This window comes from Pogoniulus pusillus, chromosome 23 (assembly GCF_015220805.1).
Source record: "Pogoniulus pusillus isolate bPogPus1 chromosome 23, bPogPus1.pri, whole genome shotgun sequence".
In the NCBI taxonomy this organism is placed as follows: domain Eukaryota; kingdom Metazoa; phylum Chordata; class Aves; order Piciformes; family Lybiidae; genus Pogoniulus; species Pogoniulus pusillus.
Window position 1 is genome coordinate 1710818 of NC_087286.1, and position 23027 is coordinate 1733844.

Sequence of the window (23027 nt, forward strand, 5' to 3'; positions counted from 1 at the left end):
ACAGTGTGGCCAGCAGGAGTAGGGCAGTGATGCTGCCCCTGTGCTGGACACTGGGTTCAGCCTGGGGCCCTTACTCCAAGAAGGACATTGAGTGGCTGGAGCAGGTCCAGAGAAGAGCAACGAAGGTGCTGAAGGGTCTGGAGAACAGGGCTGGGGAGGAGCAGCTGAGGGAGCTGGGGGTGTGCAGTGTGGAGGAGGCTGAGGGCAGAGCTCATTGCTCTCTACAGCTCCCTGAGAGGCGTTTGGGGTGAGGCTGGGGTCGGTCTCTCCTCCCTAGTGTCAGGTGATAGGAGAGGAAATGGCCTGGACTTGTGCCAGGGAAGGGTTAGGTTGGAGATTAGGAAAGATGTCTTTGCTGTGAGAGTAGGCAGGGATTGGCACAGGCTGCCCAGGGAGGTGGTGGAGTCCCCAGCCCTGCAGGTGTTCAAGAGACATGTGGGCATGGCACTTAAGGACATGGTTTGGTGGCTATGGTGATGTTGGACTGGCAGATCTCTTCCAACTCAGATGATTCTGGTTCAGTGAAATCCCAGAGAGCAGCAAGCTGGGAGAGGAAAGAAGTTGAGTCCCTATCCCTGGAGGGGTTGGACTTGGTGACCTTTTTGGGTCCTTTCCAACCCCTCACATCCTGTCATCATTTAAGGTCAGGCTTGATGAGGTTCTGAGCACCACTTGCTGGAGATATGCTTGCTTACTGCATTGAGGATTGGACTAGATGAGCTTTGGCCACAGCAACCCCATGCAGAGATACAGGCTGGGGTTGGAGTGGCTGAGAGCAGCCAGACAGAGAGGGATCTGGGGGTGCTGATTGATACCCACCTGAACATGAGCCAGCAGTGTGCCCAGGTGGCCAAGAGAGCCAGTGGCATCCTGGCCTGCATCAGGAATGGTGTGGCCAGCAGGAGCAGGGAGGTCATTCTGCCCCTGTACTCTGCACTGCTTAGACCACACCTTGAGTGCTGTGTTCAGTTCTGGGCCCCCCAGTTTAGGAGGGACATTGAGATGCTTGAGCGTGTCCAGAGAAGGGCAACGAGGCTGGGGGGAGGCCTTGAGCACAGCCCTACGAGGAGAGGCTGAGGGAGCTGGGATTGGTTAGCCTGGAGAAGAGGAGGCTCAGGGGTGACCTTATTGCTGTCTGCAACTACCTGAGGGGAGGTTGTGGCCAGGAGGAGGTTGCTCTCTTCTCTCAGGTGGCCAGCACCAGCACAAGAGGACACAGCCTCAGGCTGTGCCAGGGGAGATTTAGGCTGGAGGTGAGGAGAAAGTTCTTCCCTGAGAGAGTCATTGGGCACTGGAATGGGCTGCCCGGGGAGGTGGTGGAGTCGCCGTCCCTGGAGCTGTTCAAGGCAGGACTGGACGTGGCACTTGGTGCCATGGTCTGGCCTTGAGCTCTGTGCTAAAGGGTTGGACTTGATGATCTGTGAGGTCTCTTCCAATCCTAATAACACTGTGACACTGTGACACTGTGATACTGTGAAGTTCCCAGCGGATTGGTCCAGTCGGTGTCTAACGCAGCAGGAGCAGTGGCTCTGGGGCTTGTCTGTTTGAAATGTGCCTTCCCCCGTGGTAACCTCTCTGTTTTCTGCTGAATCACCAGAACTAGAGCAACTCCTCAGTGTGCTGACAGCCAGAAGGAGCTGCACTGCCAATGGACAAGCACCCAGGCACCACGGGAGGCGCTCAGGGGTGGCAGCCACAGACGCAGCAACCAGGAACCTCCCAGGCAAAGGAGACTACCTGAAGGTTGGTGAGGATCCTGAAAGGAGCACAGACTGGCACCAGGTTAAGTCAGTTCTATCTTCTTGCAGTGTTGGTCACAGAATTGCAGTGATGAAAGATCAGACTGGTTTGCAAACAGATTGCTTCTGAGCAACCTCTGCCGGTTCAGCAAAGGCTTTGAGCTACTGAGCAGGAGCTTGCCCTGGCTATGGAGATTGGAGAATGTCTGATTGAAGGAGCTAGGAAGGGCTAGCAAAGGACACAGAGCTGTTGGAACAGGTCCAGAGGAGGCCACAAAGATGATCCAAGGGCTGGAGCAGCTCTGCTATGAGGATAGGCTAAGGAAAACACAGGAGTCCAGGCCACTGGATGCAGGGAGTGCTACAGCCTCTCGCTTGCTGCTGAAGGGGAGGGGGAGAACAATTGCACCAGGTGTGAGCAGGTGAACTTCCTTCTCACCTTGGTGGCGGAATTGAAAGATGAAGTGGCCGAGCTGAAGGACGAAGTGTCCAGGCTCAGGTCAATAAGGGAGAATGAAAGGGAGCTGGATCTGTGGGTGCAGGCTCTGCAGATCCCCCCTGCTAAGGAATCTGCCCCTGGAAACAGTGAGGGATGGGTGCAGATCCCTGTCAGGGGAAGTAAGGGAAATCATCCCCGGCCCTCTCCTTCTCCTCTGCCCTTGCGCAACAAGTATGAGGCGCTGCATGCAGAGGGTACAGAGGGTGAGAGCAATGAGGATCACCCCACTGAGACATTGCCTAGGGTGGAGCAGTCACCACCAACTGTGGTGACTAGCTCCACAAAAAACAAGAAAAAGAGAAGAGTTGTAGTTGTCGGGGACTCCATCTTGAGGGGGACAGAGGGACCCGTTTGTCGTCCCGACCCGTCTCACAGGGAGGTCTGCTCCCTTCCTGGTGCCCGGGTTAGGGACATCACCAGGAGACTCCCAAACCTAATCCAGCCCTCTGATTATTACCCCTTGTTGGTAATACAGGCTGGCAGCGACGAAATTGAAAAGAAGGGGACCAGGGCAATTAAAAAGGAATTTAAAGCCCTGGGGAAATTGATAGATGGGGCAGGAGCGCAGGTGGTGTTCTGCTCAGTTCCCTCTGTGGCAGGGGAGTTCACAGAGAGGAACAGCAGAACCTACGATATCAACAAATGGCTGAAGGGGTGGTGCCAGCGGCGGCGTTTTGGGTTTTTTGACCATGGGGGAACTTTTACTGCGCCGGACCTGCTGGCTTGTGATGGGGTGCAGTTATCTAGGAAGGGCAGGAGAGTCCTGGCACTGGAGTTGGCAGGGCTCATTAGGCGGGCTTTAAACTAGGTCTGAAGGGGGTGGGTGAGGAAATTACTCTCTCTGAGAAGGAGAGAGATGGAAGGAAACTAAGGACAATTGAATCGAGAGCCCAGCTGAAGTGTATCTACACCAATGCACGCAGCTTGGGTAACAAACAGGAGGAATTGGAAGTCCTGGTCCACCAGGGGGACTACGATGTAGTTGCCATTTCAGAAACTTGGTGGGACGACAGACATGACTGGGCTGTTATACTGGAGGGATATAACCTTTTCAGGAGAGATAGGCAAGGGAGAAGAGGAGGAGGGGTGGCCCTGTATATTAGAGAGTCACTCCATGCCATTGAGCTAGAAGTGAGGGATGAAGGGGTAGAGACCCTGTGGATTAAAATCAGAGGTAGGACTAATAAATCTGACATCCTGGTTGGAGTCTGTTACAGACCACCCAACCAGGATGAGGGAACAGATGAGATATTTTACAAACAGTTGGAGGCTGTCTCAAGATCTTCAGATCTTGTCCTTGTGGGTGACTTTAACCTGCCAGATATCTGCTGGGAACTTAATTCAGCAGAGAGGAGGCAGTCCAGGAGATTTCTGGAGTGCATGGAGGACAGCTTCATGACTCAACTGTTAAACGAGCCTACTAGGGGTCAAGCTCAGCTTGACCTGCTGCTGTCCAACAGAGAAGGGCTGGTAGGAGATGTGGCAGTGGGAGGCTGCCTAGGGTGTAGCGACCACGAGTTAGTGGAGTTTTCAATATACAGGGAGGTAGGGAGGCACTGCAACAAAACCTACACCTTGGACTTTAGGAGGGCAAACTTCAATTTGCTCAAGGAACTTATTTCCAATGTCCCCTGGGCAGCAGTTCTTGAGAACAAAGGGGTCCAGGATGGTTGGACTTACTTTAAACAGGAGCTCTTGAAGGCACAGGAACTGGCAGTTCCCACATGCCGAAAGATGAGCCGCAGGGGGAGGCGACCAGCCTGGATGAGCAAAGAGCTCCTGAAGGAAGTGGGGGAGAAAAAGAGGGTGTATCGCCTCTGGAAGGAGGGGAAGGCTTCTCCTGATGTGTTTAAGGAGGTAGCCAGACTATGTAGGAGAAAAATTAGAGAGGCTAAGGCCCAGCTAGAACTTAGGCTGCCACTTCCGTGAAAGTTAACAAAAAACACTTTTATAAATTTATCAATGCTAAAAGGAAGGGCAAGAAGACCCTCCACTCCTTACTGGACCAGGAGGGGAACACTATAACTGATGATGAAGCAAAGGCAGAGGTCCTGAATGCCTTCTTCGCCTCAGTTTTCAACAGTAAGGAGAGAGGAGGAGGAGGCAAATGGCCTCTTAAACTGGGGGATGGGGTCGGGGAGCAGTGTGTTCCCCTGGAAATTCATGAAGAATTAGTTCAGGACCTGCTGAGCCATCTGGGCACCCACAAGTCCATGGGACCAGATGGGATCCATCCCAGGGTGCTGAGAGAGCTGGCAGCTGAGCTGGCCAAGCCACTCTCCATCATTTTCCAGCAGTCCTGGCTCACCGGAGAGGTTCCAGGAGACTGGAAAATGGCCAACGTGGTCCCCATCCACAAAAAGGGTCGGATGGAGGAACCTGGGAACTACAGACCTGTCAGCCTGACCTCAGTGCCAGGGAAACTGATGGAGCAGGTTCTCTTGGGGCCAATAACTGCGCACCTGAGGGATGGCAAAGGGCTCAGGTCCAGCCAGCATGGGTTTAGGAAGGGCAGATCCTGCCTTTCTAACCTGATCTCCTTCTATGATCAGGTGACTGCTTGGTGGATGTGGGGAGGCCTGTGGATGTGGTCTGTCTGGACTTCAGCAAGGCCTTTGACACTGTCCCCCACAGCAAACTGCTGGCTAAGCTGTCAGCCCGCGGCTTGGATGGTAACACTCTGTGCTGGGTTAGGAACTGGCTGGAGGGCTGAGCCCAGGGAGTGGTGGTGAATGGTGCCACATCCAGCTGGCGGCCAGTCACTAGTGGTGTCCCTCAGGGATCTGTGCTGGGCCCCATCCTCTTTAACATCTTCATAGATGATCTGGATGAGGGCATCGAGTCAGTCATCAGCAAGTTTGCAGATGACACCAAGCTGGGGGCAGATGTGGCTGGGTTGGAGGGCAGAAGGGCTCTGCAGCGGGACCTTGACCGCCTGCACAGATGGGCAGAGGCCAATGGGATGGGGTTCAATAGCTCCAAGTGCAGGGTGCTGCACTTTGGCCACAACAACCCCATGCAGAGATACAGGCTGGGGTCGGAGTGGCTGGAGAGCAGCCAGACAGAGAGGGATCTGGGGGTACTGATTGATACCCGCCTGAACATGAGCCAGCAGTGTGCCCAGGTGGCCAAGAGAGCCAATGGCATCCTGGCCTGTATCAGGAGTGGTGTGGTCAGCAGGAGCAGGGAGGTCATTCTGCCCCTGTACTCTGCACTGGTCAGACCACACCTCGAGTACTGCGTTCAGTTCTGGGCCCCCCAGTTTAGGAAGGACACTGAGATGCTTGAGCGTGTCCAGAGAAGGGCAACGAGGCTGGGGAGAGGCCTCGAGCACAGCCCTACGAGGAGAGGCTTAGGGAGCTGGGATTGGTTAGCCTGGAGAAGAGGAGGCTCAGGGGTGACCTTATTGCTGTCTACAACTACCTGAAGGGTGGTTGTGGCCAGGAGGAGGTTGCTCTCTTCTCTCAGGTGGCCAGCTCCAGAACAAGAGGACACAGCCTCAGGCTGCGCCAGGGGAAATTTCGGCTCGAGGTGAGGAGAAAGTTCTTCCCTGAGAGAGTCATTGGACACTGGAATGGGCTGCCCGGGGAGGTGGTGGAGTCGCCGTCCCTGGAGCTGTTCAAGGCAGGGTTGGATGTGGCACTTGGTGCCATGGTCTGGCCTTGGGCACTGTGGTAAAGGGTTGGACTAGATGATCTGTGAGGTCTCTTCCAACCTTGGTGATACTGTGATACTGTGATACTGTGAAGCAGGGGGTGTGCAGCCTGGAGAGGAGAAGGCTCCCTGGGGACCTTAGAGCTCCCTGCAGGGAGGCTGTAGCCAGGTGGGGTTGGGCTCTGCTGCCAGGCAACCAGCAACAGAACAAGGGGACACAGCCTCAAGCTGTGCCAGGGCAGGTCTAGGCTGGATGTTAGGAGGAAGTTGTTGTCAGAGAGAGTGATTGGCATTGGAATGGGCTGCCCAGGGAGGTGGTGGAGTGGCTGTGCCTGGAGGTGTTGAAGCCAAGCCTGGCTGGGGCACTTAGTGCCATGGTCTGGTTGGTTGGGCAGGGCTGGGTGCTAGGTTGGGCTGGATGAGCTTGGAGCTCTCTGCCAACCTGCTTGATTCTGTGATTCTATGAATAGCTGAAGGGATCCTACAGGAAGCTGCAGAGAGACTTTTGCTGAGGGTGTCTAGAGACAGGCCAAGGGGGAAAAGTTTGAAGCTGAAGCAGAGCAGGGTGAGACTGGAACTGAGGAAGAAGTTCTTCAGCAGGAAGGTGGTGAGACTCTGGAATGGGCTGCCCAGGTGGATGCCACCTCCTGGGCATATTCAAGATCAGGCTGGAGAAGGCCTTGGGCAGCCAAGTCTAGTTGAGAGGTGTCCCCCTGCTGGAAGATGAGCTACTTCCCAGTGCCCTGTTTGAGGGCTTGGAAGGACAGTAGCTCCTTGCAGGATTATCCTTATTCCTTAGATTTGGAAATGAATGGAATGTGTTTGTTACAGTGCTCTGGTGAGGCCCCACCAGCAGCACTGCCTTCAGTTCTGGTGCCCCCAGCATAAGAGGGACATAGCACTCCTAGGATGGGTCCAGAAGTGAGCCACAAAAATGAGCAGAGGGCTGAAGAAGCTACACCATCAGGACAGGCTGGGAGACCTGTAGAAGGCTCCAGGGAGACCTTAGAACAGCCTTCCAGTACCTGAAGCAGGCTGCAGAAGGGCTGGGGAGGGACCTTTGGCAAAGGCTGGAAGTGACAGGGTGAGAGGGAATGGACTGAAGCCTGAGCAGGGCATATTGAAACTGGAGGTTAGGAAGAAATCCATTTCAGTGAGGATGGTGAGATGCTGGCACAGGTTGCCCAGGGGGGTTGTGGATGTCCCCTCCCTGGGGTGCTCAAGGTCAGGCTGGGTGATGCCTTGAGCAGCCTGAGCTGGTAGGAGGTGTCCCTGCCTGTGGCAGGGGGTTGCAACTGGATGAGCTTTGAGGTCTTTTCCAACTTGGATAATCTTTAAGGTCCCTTCCAACCTGGATGATCTTTAATGTCCCTTCCAACCTGGATGATCTTTAAGGTCCCTTCCAACCTGGCTGATCTTTAAGGTCCCTTCCAACCTGGCTGATCTTTAAGATCCCTTCCAACCTGGCTGATCTTTAAGGTCCCTTCCAACCTGGCTGATCTTTGAGGTCCCTTCCAACCTGGCTGATCTTTGAGGTCCCTTCCAACCTGGATGATCTTTAAGATCCCTTCCAACCTGGCTGATCTTTGAGGTCCCTTCCAACCTGGCTGATCTTTAAGGTCCCTTCCAACCTGGATGATCTTTAAGGTCCCTTCCAACCTGGCTGATCCTTAAGATCCCTTCCAACATGATCCATTCTGTGTGTCTATGAACTATGATTAAGATGGCAACTGACTTGTGTGCTGCAGACTGCCTGAGGCACTCCTTGAGCATGTGCTCTGCAGCTGCCTTGTGCTACACAGCTGGAATGCACACTCCAGAGGAGTGTCAATTGTTTGCAGCTCTTTACAACTAAAGCTAACTCAAGGGCCAGTGGAGGAGGATAAGCAGCACACACCTGAGTGGTGCTGTGTGGTCACTCTGTGCTGTGACACTGAGATGAGCAGCAGCTGAGCTAATGCCATCAGGGGAGGCACTTCCCTGGGTGATTTGAGTGTATCTGCAGTGCATATTATAGAGTCACAGAATGGGTTAGGCTGGAAGGGAGCTCACAGCTCAGCCAGCTCCAACCCTGTGCCATAGGCAGGGACACCTCCCACTAGAACAGGTTGCTCAAGGTCTCATCCAACCTGGCCTTGAACATCTCCAGGGAGGTTGTGGAGCACAGAAGCACCCAATGTGATCTTTGATCACATTGGGTGCTTCTGTGCTCCACAACCTCCCTGGGCAACCTGTGCCAGTGTCTCACCACCCTCAACCTGTGCCAGTGTCTCACCACTCCCACTGCAAACAACGTCTTCCTAACAGCCACTTTCAATGTCCCCTCTGCCACTTCAAACCCATTCCTCCCCTTCCTCCTCCTCCTCTTCCTCTTCCTGCTCCTCTCATCACCAGACCTTGTCAATAGTCCCTCCCCAGCCCTCCTCCAGTCCCCTTCAGATCCTACAAGGCCACTCCAAGGTCTCCTCCAAGCCTTCTCTTCTCCAGGCTGCACAGCCCCAACTCTCTCAGCCTGTGCTCACAGCAGAGCTGCTGCAGCCCTCTCAGCATCCTGGTGGCCTCCTTTGCACTGGCTCCAACACTTCCATGTCCTGCTTGTGCTGGGGGCTCCAGAGCTGCACCATCAGTGTCTTTATTTCTACCCAGAGCACTGCTGATCAGCTTGATGAGGCATTTAGTGGAGGCTCCAAGTGATTTAAAACGAAGGTCATTTGCAATGTGCTTTATATTAACTTCAAATTAGGGAGGCCAGAAAAGCAGCAGTGATGCTGTCTGTAGCAGGAACAAAAAATTGCTTCTCCAGCAATAGGAGCCTTTGTGAAACAGAGCTTTTGGATCTCTGGAAGTTCTGAGGCTGCCTGGAACTGAAGAGATAAGGGTGCAGGATATGCAGCTGAGGCTTGGGGGTCAAACTGAGACCCAAATCTTCTGTATAGATGGGGAAAATAATCACAAAGAAGCAGCTGGAGAGAAGAGAACATCACTCCTGGGTTAATTCTTAGCCTCCTGGGATCATTCCATCCCTCTTCTTCTGAGCAATGGCTGGGGTTTGGGTCACTGAGTCACAGGATGGTAGGGGTTGGAAGGCACCTCCAGAGGTCATCCAGCCCAACGCCCCTGCCACAGCAGCATCACCCAGGGCAGGGCACACAGGAGCACAGCCAGGTGGGGTTGAAAAGCCTGCAGAGCAGCAGACTCCACAGCCTCTCTGGGCAGCCTGCTCCAGGCCTCCAGCACCCTCACACCAAACAAGTTGCTCCTCATGCTGAGCTGGAACCTCCTGGGTCCCAGCTTGTACCTGTTGTTGCTTGAACTGTCCCTGGGCAGCACCACCCAGAGCCTGGCACCTTCATCCTGACCCCCACCCCTCAGCTCTTGAGAGACATTGATCAGATCCCTCTCAGCCTTCTCCTCTCCAGCCTAAGCAGCCCCAGGGCTCTCAGCCTTTCTTCACAGCAGAGCTGGTCCAGTCCCTTCAGCATCCTCACAGCTCTCTGCTGCACTCTCTCCAGCAGGTCCCTGTCTCTCCTGAACTGGGGAGCCCCAAACTGGGCACAGTATTGCAGCTGTGGTCTGAGCAGGGCAGAGTGGAGGGGGAGAAGAGCCTCCCTAGCCCTGCTGGCCACTTTTCCTGATGGCCTCCTGGATGCCATTGGCCCCACAAGGGCACATTGCTGACTGGTGCAGAACTTGCTGTGCATAGGACTCCAAGCTCTTTCTCCATGGAGCTGCTTTCCAGCAGGATCACTCCCAGTCTGTGCTGGTGCCTGGCATTGTTCCTTCCCAGGTGCAGGACCCTGCACTTGCCCTTGTTGACCTTCATGAGGTTCCCTTCTGACAAGCTCTCAGCCCGTCCAGACCTATCTGTCTGGCAGCACAGCCTGAGAGCTGCCAGCCACCTCCCCCACCCAGTTTTGTCTCACCAGAGGACTTGCTGTGGGTGCACTCAATGCCACCTCCCTCACCCAGTTCTGTCTCACCAGAGGACTTGCTGTGGGTGCACTCAATGCCACCTCCCCCACCCAGTTCTGTCTCACCAGAGGACTTGCTGTGGGTGCACTCAATGCCACCTCCCTCACCCAGTTTTGTGTCACCAGAGGACTTGCTGTGGGTGCACTCAGTGCCACCTCCCCCAGCCAGTTTTGTCTCACCAGAGGACTTGCTGTGGGTGCACTCAGTGCCACCTCCCTCACCCAGTTTTGTGTCACCAGAGGACTTGCTGTGGGTGCACTCAATGCCACCTCTCTCACCCAGTTCTGTCTCACCAGAGGACTTGCTGTGGGTGCACTCAGTGCCACCTCTCTCACCCAGTTCTGTCCCACCAGAGGACTTGCTGTGGGTGCACTCAATGCCACCTCTCTCACCCAGTTCTGTCTCACCAGAGGACTTGCTGTGGGTGCACTCAATGCCACCTCCCTCACCCAGTTCTGTCTCACCAGAGGACTTGCTGTGGGTGGACTCAGTGCCACCTCCCCCACCCAGTTCTGTCTCACCAGAGGACTTGCTGTGGGTGGACTCAGTGCCACCTCCCCCACCCAGTTCTGTCCCACCAGAGGACTTGCTGTGGGTGCACTCAATGCCACCTCCCTCACCCAGTTCTGTCTCACCAGAGGACTTGCTGTGGGTGGACTCAATGCCACCTCCCTCACCCAGTTCTGTCTCACCAGAGGACTTGCTGTGGGTGGACTCAATGCCACCTCCCTCACCCAGTTCTGTCTCACCAGAGGACTTGCTGTGGGTGGACTCAATGCCACCTCCCCCACCCAGTTCTGTCTCACCAGAGGACTTGCTGTGGGTGCACTCAGTGCCCTCACCCAGGCTGTTACTAATGGTATTGAACATAACTGGAGCCACTACTGATCCCTAGGGAACACCACTGGCTACAGCCCTCCGTGCTGACTCTGTGCCACCAGTCAGCACCCTCTGAATTCTGTTGGATCATTCCATGCTTGGATTTGATGATCTGGAAGGTCTTTTCCAGCCCCAATGGTTCCATGACTCCCTTAGAAGGCTTTGTGCTTTGGTGTGGTGCTGCTGGTCCTGCCTCCTGCTTCCTGCACACATCTCTGGCCGCTGTGCTCCATGAGCAGCAGATGCTGCTGCCTCTGAGGCATTGACTCACTCATGCTTTGTGTTTGCTAACTGCATTAAGAGCTGTAATTTAATTTTTAGATAGGAATGAGACTTTGGAACATTATCAGAGGGAAACCAGGCACTGCTTGCTTTTTGAAGTCCCTGCTGTCTCTACTTGTGTAAGAAACACATAAAAAGCAGCAGATGATTCAATAAGAGCAATAATATTAAGTTCCATCGATGGATTCATTTGTTATTCCTCATTAAAGAAAGATGCATTTTGGAAAGCAGAGTCATCCATCCACCCAGTTCTTCATCTGGGGGTCTGATTGATGTCTTTCTTCAGTGCCATCCTCCAGGAGTACACACAGAGTTGATCTGTTGGAGGGTAGGAGAGCCCTGCAGAGGGACCTGGCCAGGCTGGATGGGTGGGCAGAGGCCAATGGGATGAGATTGAACAAGGCCAAGTGCAGGGTTCTGCACTTTGGCCACAACAACCCCAAGCAGCACTACAGGCTGGGGCCAGAGTGGCTGAGAGCAGCCAGGCAGAGAGGGAGCTGGGGGTGCTAGGAGAGAGGAGCTGCAGAGGAGGCAGCAGTGCCCAGGTGGGCAGCAGAGCCAATGGCATCCTGGGCTGGCTCAGGAGCAGTGTGGGCAGCAGGACAAGGGAGGTTCTTGTGCCCCTGTGCTCAGCACTGCTCAGGCCACCCCTGGAGTGCTGTGTCCAGTTCTGGGCTCCTCAATTCAAGAGAGATGTTGAGGTGCTGGAAGGTGTTTGGAGAAGGGCAGCAAGGCTGGGGAGGGGCCTGGAGCAGAGCCCTGTGAGGAGAGGCTGAGGGAGCTGGGGGTGTGCAGCCTGCAGCAGAGAAGGCTCAGGGCAGAGCTCATTGCTGTCTGCAGCTCCCTGCAGGGAGGCTGTAGCCAGGTGGGGTTGGGCTCTGCTGCCAGGCAAGCAGCAACAGAAGAAGGGGACACAGTCTCAAGTTGTGCCAGGGCAGGTCTAGGCTGGGTGTAAGGAGGAAGTTGTTGTCAGAGAGAGTGATTGGCACTGGAATGGGCTGCCCAGGGAGGTGGTGGAGTGGCTGTGCCTGGAGGTGTTGCAGCCAAGCCTGGCTGGGGCACTTAGTGCCATGGTCTGGTTGGTTGGGCAGTGCTGGGTGCTAGGTTGGGCTGGCTGAGCTTGGAGCTCTCTTCCAACCTGCTTGATTCTGTGATTCTATGATTAAGTGGGGACTTAGCACTCCCTATAATAGAAGATGCAAGGTGCTTGCAGCTGGAGATGAAGTCCCTCATCTCCTCATGCCTTAAAGGACTGTTCCTCTAAGGAAGCCTGAGGAGTGTGGGTGGGCAGTTGAGTTTCCAGATGAGCTCTTGCTTGTTAATTGCAAATTCCTGATGATAAAATCACGTTAAGATAGAGGTTCATAGTGATCCTGGACCTCATTTGTCCCTCCTTGCCAAAACAGGGCCAGGATAAACTCAGATCCAGCCTCACAGGGTTGTGTCCAGCTGAACTGTGGAGTTCTACAAACCTCTGCTTTTGATGGAGTCTCAGCAGTGGGAATTCTCCCTGCTGCAGCTCCTACCTCTTGCTTCTCACCCTTTTGCTGTACACCTGCAGGAAGCTCCTGCCTCTGGTTTCCCTTCGGCCCCCACTAGGGAGCTGCAGCCTCTTGGTGCAGCTGAAGCAGCAGAGCCCCCAGCCTCTTCCTATACAAAGTGCTGCTCTCCCCTAGCTCTCTTGCTGGCCTCTCCAGGGGCCTTTCCTTGGCTTGCCAGTGATGTCCTGGCACTGCTGGCTGCTAGACTGGCCAAAGCTCAGGTGTCTGTCCTGAGTGGAGGGCAGTAATCCTTCCCCACTCGTGCTAGTGCAGCCCTGCAGTATGCACTTAGCCCTCGTTGCACAGTGGTGGTTCATGTTCAGGACCACAGGGGCTCTTTCTGTGCAACTCCCATCCAGTGCCTCCCAGCCTCTATTGATCAGACTCACAGAATGGCAGGGGCTGGAAGGGACCTCCAAAGCTCATCCAGCCCAAGCTCCCTGCCACAGTAGCATCACCTACAGCAGATCACACAGGAACACACCCAGACAGAGATTAAATATCTGCAGAGAGGGAGATTCCACCAGTGCCCCTTGTGCTGGCACTGGGCATCCCCCAGCAGAGCTGGCTCCAGCCTCCTGCCACTCACCTTTGCATCCTTAGCAGCACTGCTGAGGTCCCCTCTCAGCCTCCTCCTGTGCCAGCAGCACAGCCCCAGCTCCCTCAGGCTCTGCTCCTAACAGAGCTGTTCCATTCCCTTCAGCAGCGTTGAGAGAGTTCTCTGCTCCCTGAGGTCCTTCTTGAACTGGAGGGCTCAGAGCTGGACACAATATTCTAGATGTGGCCTCAGAAGGGCAGAGTAGTGGGGGAGGATGCACAGAGTTACTCTGAAGCACAGTAAGTCTCTCTTTGCTGGTCTTCTTGGAGGTCTTGTCAGCCCATTGCCAATATGCTGCTGTTGACTACTTGTCCCAGCTGGATTTCATCTGTGACTGTGATGTGGTGCACTCTGCTCCATCACTCTTGTCGCTGGTGAAGACATTAAACAGTATCAGCCCTTACAGTGACCACTGAAGGATGCTGCTGGTACCCAGCCATGAGCTAGACTTCAAACTTGATACCACTTGTTGGTGCTTCCTGTTTCTAGAGCTAAAACCACTGCCCAGAACACACAAACTAAAGGTCTTCTCCAGTATCAATCAGAAAGTCATTTCAGCTGGAAAAGGGCTTTGGGCTTATCCAGTCCAACCATTCCTAACTCTGCCAAGCTTCCTGCTAGACCCTGTCCCTCATGCACCAGAGCTCTGAGGCTTTTAAATGCCTCCAGGGATGGGAATTCAACCACCTTCCCGTGGAGCCTGCCCAGGCTTTGGGAATCCTTCCAGGGAAGAAGCTTCTTGTAACATCCAACCTAAACCTCTCACCTGAGCATTTGTGGCTAGGGACTTCTCCCACCTGCCTCCAACCTCCCTTCCAGGAGTTGCAGAGAGCAATGAGGTCTCCCCTCAGCCTTCTCCTCTCCACACTGACCACCCCCAGCTCCCTCAGCTGCTTCTTCCCAGCCCTGGTCTCCAGACCCCTCAGCAGCCTCAGTGCTCTTCTCTGGACACCCTCCAGCCCCTCAGTGTCTTTCTTCTCCTGTGGCCCCCAGACCTGAGCCCAGCACTCAAGCTGTGGCCTCACCAGGGCCCAGTCCAGGGGCACCATCACTGCCCTGCTCCTGCTGGTCACATCCAGGCCAGGATGCTGGAAGCCTTCTTGGCCATCAGGGCACACTGCTGGCTCATGTTCAGCTGCTGAGCACCAGCACCCCTGGATCCTTTTCCACCAGGCTTGTGACATCCTGGCTATGACATCATTACTGTTAGCCCAATCTATCACTATTAGCTTTGTGTGTTTTATTACACATAGAAGAAGCAAACTCAGAGATGCTGTGCCAGATGCTCATGGGATTAGCAGACCAGAAACTGTGCTGCCTCAGCCCAGAGACCCTGGGCTGGCTGAAAACACTGAGCAGTGTGAAGTTCTGATTGGAAAAAGCCAGAGCAGATCAATTAGAAGTCATTGAAGTCATTAAGGGAATTTAACCAGAAAGAGAGAGAACTCTTTTTCCTAGGCTGGATCACTCTGTGTCCTTCACAGGTTCCATACTTCAGCTCAGCACTAAGGAGGACAGGGACCTGATGGAGTGAGTCCAGAGGAGGCCATAAAAATTCTCAGGGGGTTGGAGCAGCTCTGGACAAGCTAAGGGTGAGCAGCCTGGAGAAGAGAAGGCTCCAGGCAGACCTAAGAGCAACCTGCCAGTGCCTGAAGGGGCTACAGGCAGGCTGCAGAGAGACTGTTTGCAAAGGGCTGCAGGGACAGGACGAGGGCAATGGCTGCAAAGCAGAGCAGAGCAGGTGGAGATTGGCTGTGAGGAACAAGTTCTGCAGCAGGAGGCTGCTGGAACCCTGCAACAGGGTGCCCAGGGAGGTGTTTGAGGCTCCATGGCTGGAGCTATTGCAGGTGAGGCTGGGCAGGGCTGTGGGCAAGCTGCTCTAGTGGAGGATGTCCCTGCTGAGTGCAGAGGGCTTGGGCTGGATGAGCTGTGGAGGTCCCTTCCAACCTAACCCACTCTGGCTCTCTGCAAGGCAGTAACTCTCTGTGCTTCCTTACACAGGTTTGCTTCTCTGCCAGTGAACTCGTGAAGATATTCTTCCCCAACAGCTCCTCCTCCGTCTCTAAGGAGCACTTCAAGGAGCTCAGCCCAGCTATCATTCAGCAGCTGTTGAGTTGCTCGTGTCAGCTCCCTGACTCCAAGCAGACAAAGCTTCCACCAACGGCTTTGGAAAGTGAGTTATGTTTTTATCAGTAAAGTGCTGTGGAGATTCAGAGAATCACAGAACAGCTCCAGCTGGAACAGACCTCCAACCATGCCAGTGCTTGAGAAGCCTTCCAGGGCAGAAAGATTCCCTAAGGTGCAGCCTGAGCCTGCCCTGCCTGGGCAGCTTGGAACCATCTCCTCTGCTCCTGGCCCTTGGCAGCAAGCAGCAGAGGCTGCCCCCTGCTCACTGCCTCCTCCCTGCAGGCAGCTGCAGAGAGCAATGAGCTCTGCCCTCAGGCTGCTCTGCTCCAGCCTGCACCCCCCCAGCTCCCTCAGCCCCTGCTCAGCCCCAGCTGCTCCAGGCCCTTCTCCAGCCTGGCTGCCCTGCTCTGGACACGCTGCAGCCCCTCAGTGTCCTTCCTGCAGCCAGGGGCCCAGAGCTGAGCACAGCACTCGAGCTGTGGCCTGCCCAGTGCTGAGCACAGGGGCATGATCCCCTCCTGGCCCTGCTGCCCACCCTGCCTCTGAGCCAGGCCAGGATGCCAGTGGCTGTCTTGGCCACCTGGACACTGCTGCCTCATCTTCACTCACTGCCAACCAACACCCCCAGCTCCCTCTCCAAGCTGCAGCTTCCCAACCACAGGTGTCCAGGGCTGTAGCTCCCCATGGGGTTGCTGTGACCCAGGGGCAGGACCTGGCCCTTGGCCTTGCTGAACTCCATACAATGAGCCTTGGCCCCGAAAGGGCTGCAGGGGCTTAGCTCCTGGGTGCATTTCACACATTCAGGATGAGACTTCTGGCCCCTGCAGCTTATGCAGTTAGCATTTCACAGCAGGTAACAGCACTGTGCTGAGAAGTGAGAGCATTCTCTGCCCCCAGCGTTCTGAAATCCACTCCAGTGTGTAAGGGTCTAAGCTTTGGTGGCTTCATTTCTTAGAGGGCTGTTTGATGCCCAGCACCTGAGCCAGGCCAGGTCTCTTTGAGTGGAGGGCAGGTCAGTACTGGCCTGGCTGGGGAGAATCCCACCAGGTTCAGACTGCAGACCCTGCATTGCTTACATCCAGCCTCCAGGTGACGTTAGCTGCCTCTTGTCCTGCGAGTGGCATCTGAAGAGACACTGCAACAGGCTGCCCAGGGAGGCTGTGGCTGTCCCCTCCCCGGAGCTCACAGAACCACAGAAACATTCCAGTTGGCAAAGCCCCTCAGGGTCACCAAGTCCAGCCCAGATCTCTGCTCTGCAGGGTGCTCCCTAAACCTCATCCCCAGGCACCACAGCCAAGCCACCTTTAAACACTCCACCAGCTCCCTGGGCAGCACATTCCAGTGCCTGACCACTCTTGCTGGGAAAAAAGTGTTTCCTGACGTCCAGTCTAACCCTACCCAGTGGTAGCTTAGTGTTCTGTCACTAATCACCTGTGGGCAGAGCCCAGCACCAGCCTCCTCACAGCCTCCCCTCAGGTAGCTGCAGACAGCCATGAGGTCTGCCCTCAGTGCCCTCATCCTCAAGCTGAACAGTGCCAGCTGCTGCAGTCTCTCCCTCATGGCTTATTCTCCAGGCCAGGCTGGATGAGGCCTTGAGCAGCCTGGGCTGGTGGGGGTGTCCGTGCCCATGGCAGGGGTTTGGCACTGGCTGACTTTCAGGGTGCCCTCCAAGCCAGCCCTCTGTGCATCTCTGAGCCCGGGGTGCAGCTGAGCTCTGTGTCAGTGCTGCTGCTTGCTCTCTGTTGTGGTGCTTCTCAGCAGAGGAGCTCTGAGGAGCCTGCTGTGGGGCCAGAAGGCAGCAGCAGAGCAGGCACTGGCAGCAGGGCTGGTGGGACAGAGCTGGGACAAGGGCTGAGCTAGGGTAGAATTAGATTGCTCCCGCTGCAGCCATGGCCCTCACCTGCCCCTGCTTCCAGAGACTTCTGAGCCATCTGTTCTGCTGATTCAGCTTCCCTGTGACCAGTGCTAGTCCACACTCCCCTCCCCCACCCTGAAAGAGAGACTCCAGTGTGGCCTAGGAGCTGCTTTGGGAGTGACCTGGCTGTCACACCTGGGAAGTGCCTGCAAGCCCAGCTGTGCTGCTGGCAGTGTCTCCTGGAGGGGGGGCTGGGAGCAGGGGGGGAGCACAAAAAGCAGTGGACATCTGGCCATAAGCCCCTGCAGCTAGAGCAGGGCTGCACATCAATGCCTTCAGCACCTTAACCCTAACACCTGCATGAGCAGGTCCAGATCTCCTGGGAGCTAAGCAGCTCTTCTCACACCATGCTGGCCAGCAGGGCTTAGGAGGCAGCACTTCCCACCGCTGAATCTGTGCTTTGAGCCATGGAGCTGCAGCAGCTGAAGACAAAAGGAGGGCAGGTAGGGGGCTAAAGGCGCAAAGGCACAACGGCTGAGGTGCTCAGAGCTGCCTTTGCCTCGGTCAGCTCCCTGGCTAACTGGAGCAGGTGAGGAGTATGGAGCTGGGTGAAAGGGTGGCAGTGGTTGGTTGCCCCAGGCTTGGTTTCACGAGGAGGCAAGCACAGATGGAAGCACAAAGTGTTTTCAGGAATGGTGTCCTGACGTTCCCAGGGTTTGACCCTACACCCCCAGGAGATTTGCAGAGCTGCTCTGTGGGTTGCAGCCAGTAGAAGGCAGTTCTGTGTTCCTAACATGGGACAGCAACTTGCCCTTGTGGCCCCCCAGTCCTGGGGGGCATTCAGAAGAGTGTGGCCAGCAGATCCTCCTCCTCCACTCTGCCCTGCTCAGACCACAGCTGCAGTACTGTGCCCAGTTCTGGGCTCCCCAGCTCAGGAGAGACAGGGACCTGCTGGAGAGAGTCCAGCAGAGAGCTGTGAGGATGCTGAAGGGACTGGACCAGCTCTGCTGTGAAGAAAGGCTGAGAGCCCTGGGGCTGCTTAGGCTGGAGAGGAGAAGGCTGAGAGGGATCTGATCAATATCTCTCAAGAGCTGAGGGGTGGGGGTCAGGATGAAGGTGCCAGGCTCTGGGTGGTGCTGCCCAGGGACAGGACAAGCAACAACAGGTACAAGCTGGGACCCAGGAGGTTCCAGCTCAGCATGAGGAGCAACTTGTTTGGTGTGAGGGTGCTGGAGCCTGGAGCAGGCTGCCCAGAGAGGCTGTGGAGTCTCCTGCTCTGGAGCCTTTCCAAGCCCACCTGGCTGTGCTCCTGTGTGCCCTGCCCTGGGTGATGCTGCTCTGGCAGGGGGGTTGGGCTGGATGACCTCTGGAGGTGCCTTCCAAGCCCTAACATTCTGTAATTGTATAATTTAGACCAAAATTCCTGTGCTGAGCACCTGCACTGGCTGCTGCCATTCCTTTGAGGTCTCAGGCCTTGGTTTGTTTTCTGGCTATGATTTGGTTGTTGCCTGCAAGGACACAGAGGTGTGGCAGGTGAGGACATGCTGCTGTCACGAAGCTGCCAGGAGAGCACACAGGCAGACCATTATCCCCTGTGCTGCTCTCCTCTGCACAGCCACAGCCTGCTTAGCTCTAGCTCTGACATTTGGAAGCATCCAGCAGTACCTGCACAGTCTGAGAAACAAAGGAACATTTCTGAGGCTTCCAAATCTGTGGCCTGCATCACAGAGGACCAGAAAACTCTGCGTGGCACCACGGAGTCACTGTTCCCTGCTGGCACATAGAGATGGCAAAGCAGCCTCAGACTAAGTAGCAACCGATCCCAGCCCAAACACTCAGGCACAAGTACAAATGCTGCACGGTTCAAGGCTGCCTTCTCCTCTTTCCTCTGTGTTTCCCTACAGAGTACGGATACAGCTCTCTGGCTGTCCTGCTTATCACCATCGGATCAATGTTTGGCACCAGCCTCCTTCTGTTTAACTCCTGCCAGGAAACCTACACACTCCTCCTGCAGCTCTTTGTGGGCTTGGCTGTCGGGACCCTGTCCGGAGATGCTCTGCTACATCTCATCCCTCAGGTAGCTCATGGACACTTTGGGAACGTTATCATGTTGGCACCTGCACACACCTGCACCTGAACATGTCTGCACCTGAACATCCTTGCACCTGCACACACCTGTACCTGCACCCATGCACACACCTACACCTGAACATCCTTGCACCTGCACACACCTGTACCTGCACCCATGCACACACCTGCACCTGCACCTGAACATCCTTGAACCTGCACCTGCACCTGCACCTGCACCCATGCACACACCTGCACCTGCACCTGAACATCCTTGCACCTGCACCTGCACCCATGCACACACCTACACCTGCACCTGAACATCCTTGCACCTGCACCTGCACCCATACACACACCTACACCTGCACCTGAACATCCTTGCACCTGCACCTGCACCCATGCACACACCTACACCTGCACCTGAACATCCTTGCACCTGCACCTGCACCCATGCACACACCTACACCTGCACCTGAACACCCTTGCACCTGCACACACCTGTACCTGCACCCATGCACACACCTACACCTGCACCTGAACATCCTTGCACCTGCACCCATGCACACACCTACACCTGCACCTGAACACCCTTGCACCTGCACACACCTGCACCTGCACCCATGCACACACCTACACCTGCACCTGAACATCCTTGCACCTGCACCTGCACCCATACACACACCTACACCTGCACCTGAACATCCTTGCACCTGCACCTGCACCCATGCACACACCTACACCTGCACCTGAACACCCTTGCACCTGCACACACCTGTACCTGCACCCATGCACACACCTGCACCTGCACCTGAACATCCTTGCACCTGCACCTGCACCCATGCACAACCTACACCTGCACCTGAACATCCTTGCACCTGAACACACCTGTACCTGCACCCATGCACACACCTACACCTGCACCTGAACATCCTTGCACCTGCACACACCTACACCTGCACCTGAACATGTCTGCACCTGAACATCCTTGCACCTGCACACACCTGTACCTGCACCCATGCACACACCTACACCTGCACCTGAACATCCTTGCACCTGCACACACCAGTACCTGCACCCATGCACACACCTACACCTGCACTTGAACACCCTTGCACCTGCACACACCTGCACCTGCACCCATGCACATACCTGCACCTGAACACATCTGCACCTGCACACACATCCACCTGCACATACCTGCACCCATGCACACACCTGCACCTGAACACATTTGCACCTGCACACACATCCACCTGCACACACCTGCACACATGCACACACATGCATTCACCTGCACCTGCACAAATGCACACACCTGCACACACCTTCACATACATACACACACACCCCTGCACCTGCACATGCATACACCTGCACCTGTAAACATGTGCACAGACCTGCACCTGCACACACCTGCACAAATGCACACACCTGCATATGCACACCTGCACACAGCTGCACCTGCACACAGCTGCATCTGCACAAATGCACACACCTGCACACACACCCCTGCACAAATGCACACACCTGCATATGCACACCTGCACACACCTGCATCTGCACACAGCTGCATCTGCACAAATGCACACACCTGCACACACACCCCTGCACAAATGCACACACCTGCATATGCACACCTGTACACACCTGCATCTGCGCACAGCTGCATCTGCACAAATGCACACACCTGCATATGCACACCTGCACACAGCTACACCTGCACACAGCTGCATCTGCACAAATGCACACACCTGCATATGCACACCTGCACACAGCTACACCTGCACACAGCTGCATCTGCACAAATGCACACACCTGCACACACACCCCTGCACAAATGCACACACCTGCATATGCACACCTGCACACAGCTGCACCTGCACACAGCTGGATCTGCACAAATGCACACACCTGCATATGCACACCTGCACACAGCTACACCTGCACACAGCTGCATCTGCAGAAATGCACACAGCTGCACCTGCACACCTGCAAAGTTCCACTTGGCTAGTGCTGATTTGTTTCAAACCAAAGCTTCCTGTGACCTCTGCGAGCCAGCTACCCAGAGCTGCAATTCCACTTGCACTTTGTAGTTCAGATGGAGGCTCCAAGCAGCAGGAAGCAGAGCTCAGGGGTCAGTGAACAAGATTCCTACTTCCCTAAGAAAATAAGGTTCCTACTTGCAGAAAAGCTTTCCAGAACCCTCCCTCCTCCCAGCCCATTCCATATTCTATCTATTACATATAAATAAGAATGCATAAATAAACATGAGATAGAAACATATATTATATATAATGCACCTATTTGTGTGTTTTACCTTGATTTATATGTATCTAAAGGGTACTTTACTAGATCTATCTCAAAAAACAATGCCACTTTCACCCACTGAGAGATGGTGAAGCTTGGCAGAGCCTCCTAATAATCAACTGAATGCATCTGCAGTTCAGCTAATTAGCTCGGACCACGATTGAAGAGAGGTCAAAAGAAACTGCTGAGCGTAACTGGAGTTAACCCCCGAAGAGCTGCCCCAGCACAGCTGCAAACCTTGCCAAGCTCAAATGCCTTTGTTTCTCTGTTGGTTCCAGACCCTTCGTCTGCACAGGCACGAAGGACAAGAGGCAGAGCATTCCTATGACGGGAAGGACTACATCTGGAAGCTCTTGGGAATCATTGGAGGGATCCATGGGTTTTTTCTGATAGAGAAGTGCTTCTTTCTTCTGGTGGCTCCTCACCAGCAGGTAGAGCTCTGCTCACTTCACCCTTTCTTCTCTTGAGAGTTTGCAGCATACAGAAGGTTAAGCTGCTTGGGGAAGACAATTCTATGAGCTCCATGAGGCTTTAAAAGGTACTGCCCAAAGTGCTCCTAAGTGACTGACTTCTGGTGGTCGTTTGGCTCTGTGGGCTTCTTGTGTTCCATGGATTTGTAATCCAAGAAGGAAACAGTTAACTGCAGGTGCTCCCTGGCTAACTGGAGCAGGTGAGGAGTATGGAGCTGGGTGAAAGGGTGGCAGTGGTTGCTTGCCCCAGGCTTGGTTTCACGAGGAGGCAAGCACAGATGGAAGCACAAAGTGTTTTCAGGAATGGTGTCCTGACGTTCCCAGGGTTTGACCCTACACCCCCAGGAGCTGCTCTGTGGGTTGCAGCCAGTAGAAGCCAATTCTGTGTTCCTAACATGGGACAGCAACTTGCCCTTGTGGCCCCCCAGTCCTGGGGGGCATTCAGAAGAGTGTGTCCAGCAGATCCTCCTCCTCGCCTCTGCCCTGCTGAGGTCCCAGCTGCAATACTGTGCCCAGTTCTGGGCTCCCCGGTTCAGGAGGGGCAGGGATCTGCTGGCGAGAGTCCAGCAGAGGGCTACAAGGATGCTGAAGGGACTGCAGCACTGCCTGAGGAGGAGAGGCTGAGCCCTGGGGCTGCTTAGGCTGCAGAGGAGAAGGCTGAGAGGGGATCTCAGCAATGTCTACCCAGAGCTGAGGGCTGGGGGTCAGCAAGGGAGGCACAGGCACAGCCTCTGCTCACTTGTGCCCTGCCACAGGACAAGGGCCAAGGGATGGGAAGTGCAGCACAGGAAGCTGCAGCTCAAGGTGAGGCAGAACTTGTTTAGTGTGAGGGTGCCAGAGCCCTGGCACAGGCTGCCCAGAGAGGTTGTGCAGTCTCCTTCTCTGCAGCCTTCCCAGCCCTGTCTGGATGTGTTCCTGTGTGCCCTGTGCTCTGGCAGAGGGGTTGAACAGGAAGCTCTCCAGAGGTCCCTTCCAGCCCCTAACATCCTGTGAGCCTGTGAATATCTCCTTGCTCAGTGCCATGCTTAGAGTAATCC

The 23027-nt window shown here is 55.1% G+C and overlaps 1 protein-coding gene across 8 annotated transcripts in view; it reads left to right on the forward strand.

The window, feature by feature from the left end:
• The window catches only part of LOC135185553 (zinc transporter ZIP12-like), a 57441-nt gene that overhangs the window by 19208 nt on the left and 15206 nt on the right, over positions 1 to 23027 (forward strand). For 5 of the 8 annotated variants that reach the window (XM_064162333.1, XM_064162336.1, XM_064162338.1 and 2 more), the window contains 4 exons: positions 1598 to 1782; positions 15166 to 15337; positions 19051 to 19223; positions 21799 to 21951. In XM_064162333.1, the coding sequence (XP_064018403.1) occupies positions 1598 to 1782; positions 15166 to 15337; positions 19051 to 19223; positions 21799 to 21951 (683 nt within the window). The remainder of the gene's footprint in view (positions 1 to 1597; positions 1783 to 15165; positions 15338 to 19050; positions 19224 to 21798; positions 21952 to 23027) is intronic. The other 3 variants (XM_064162340.1, XM_064162341.1, XM_064162335.1) reach the window with 2 other exon arrangements.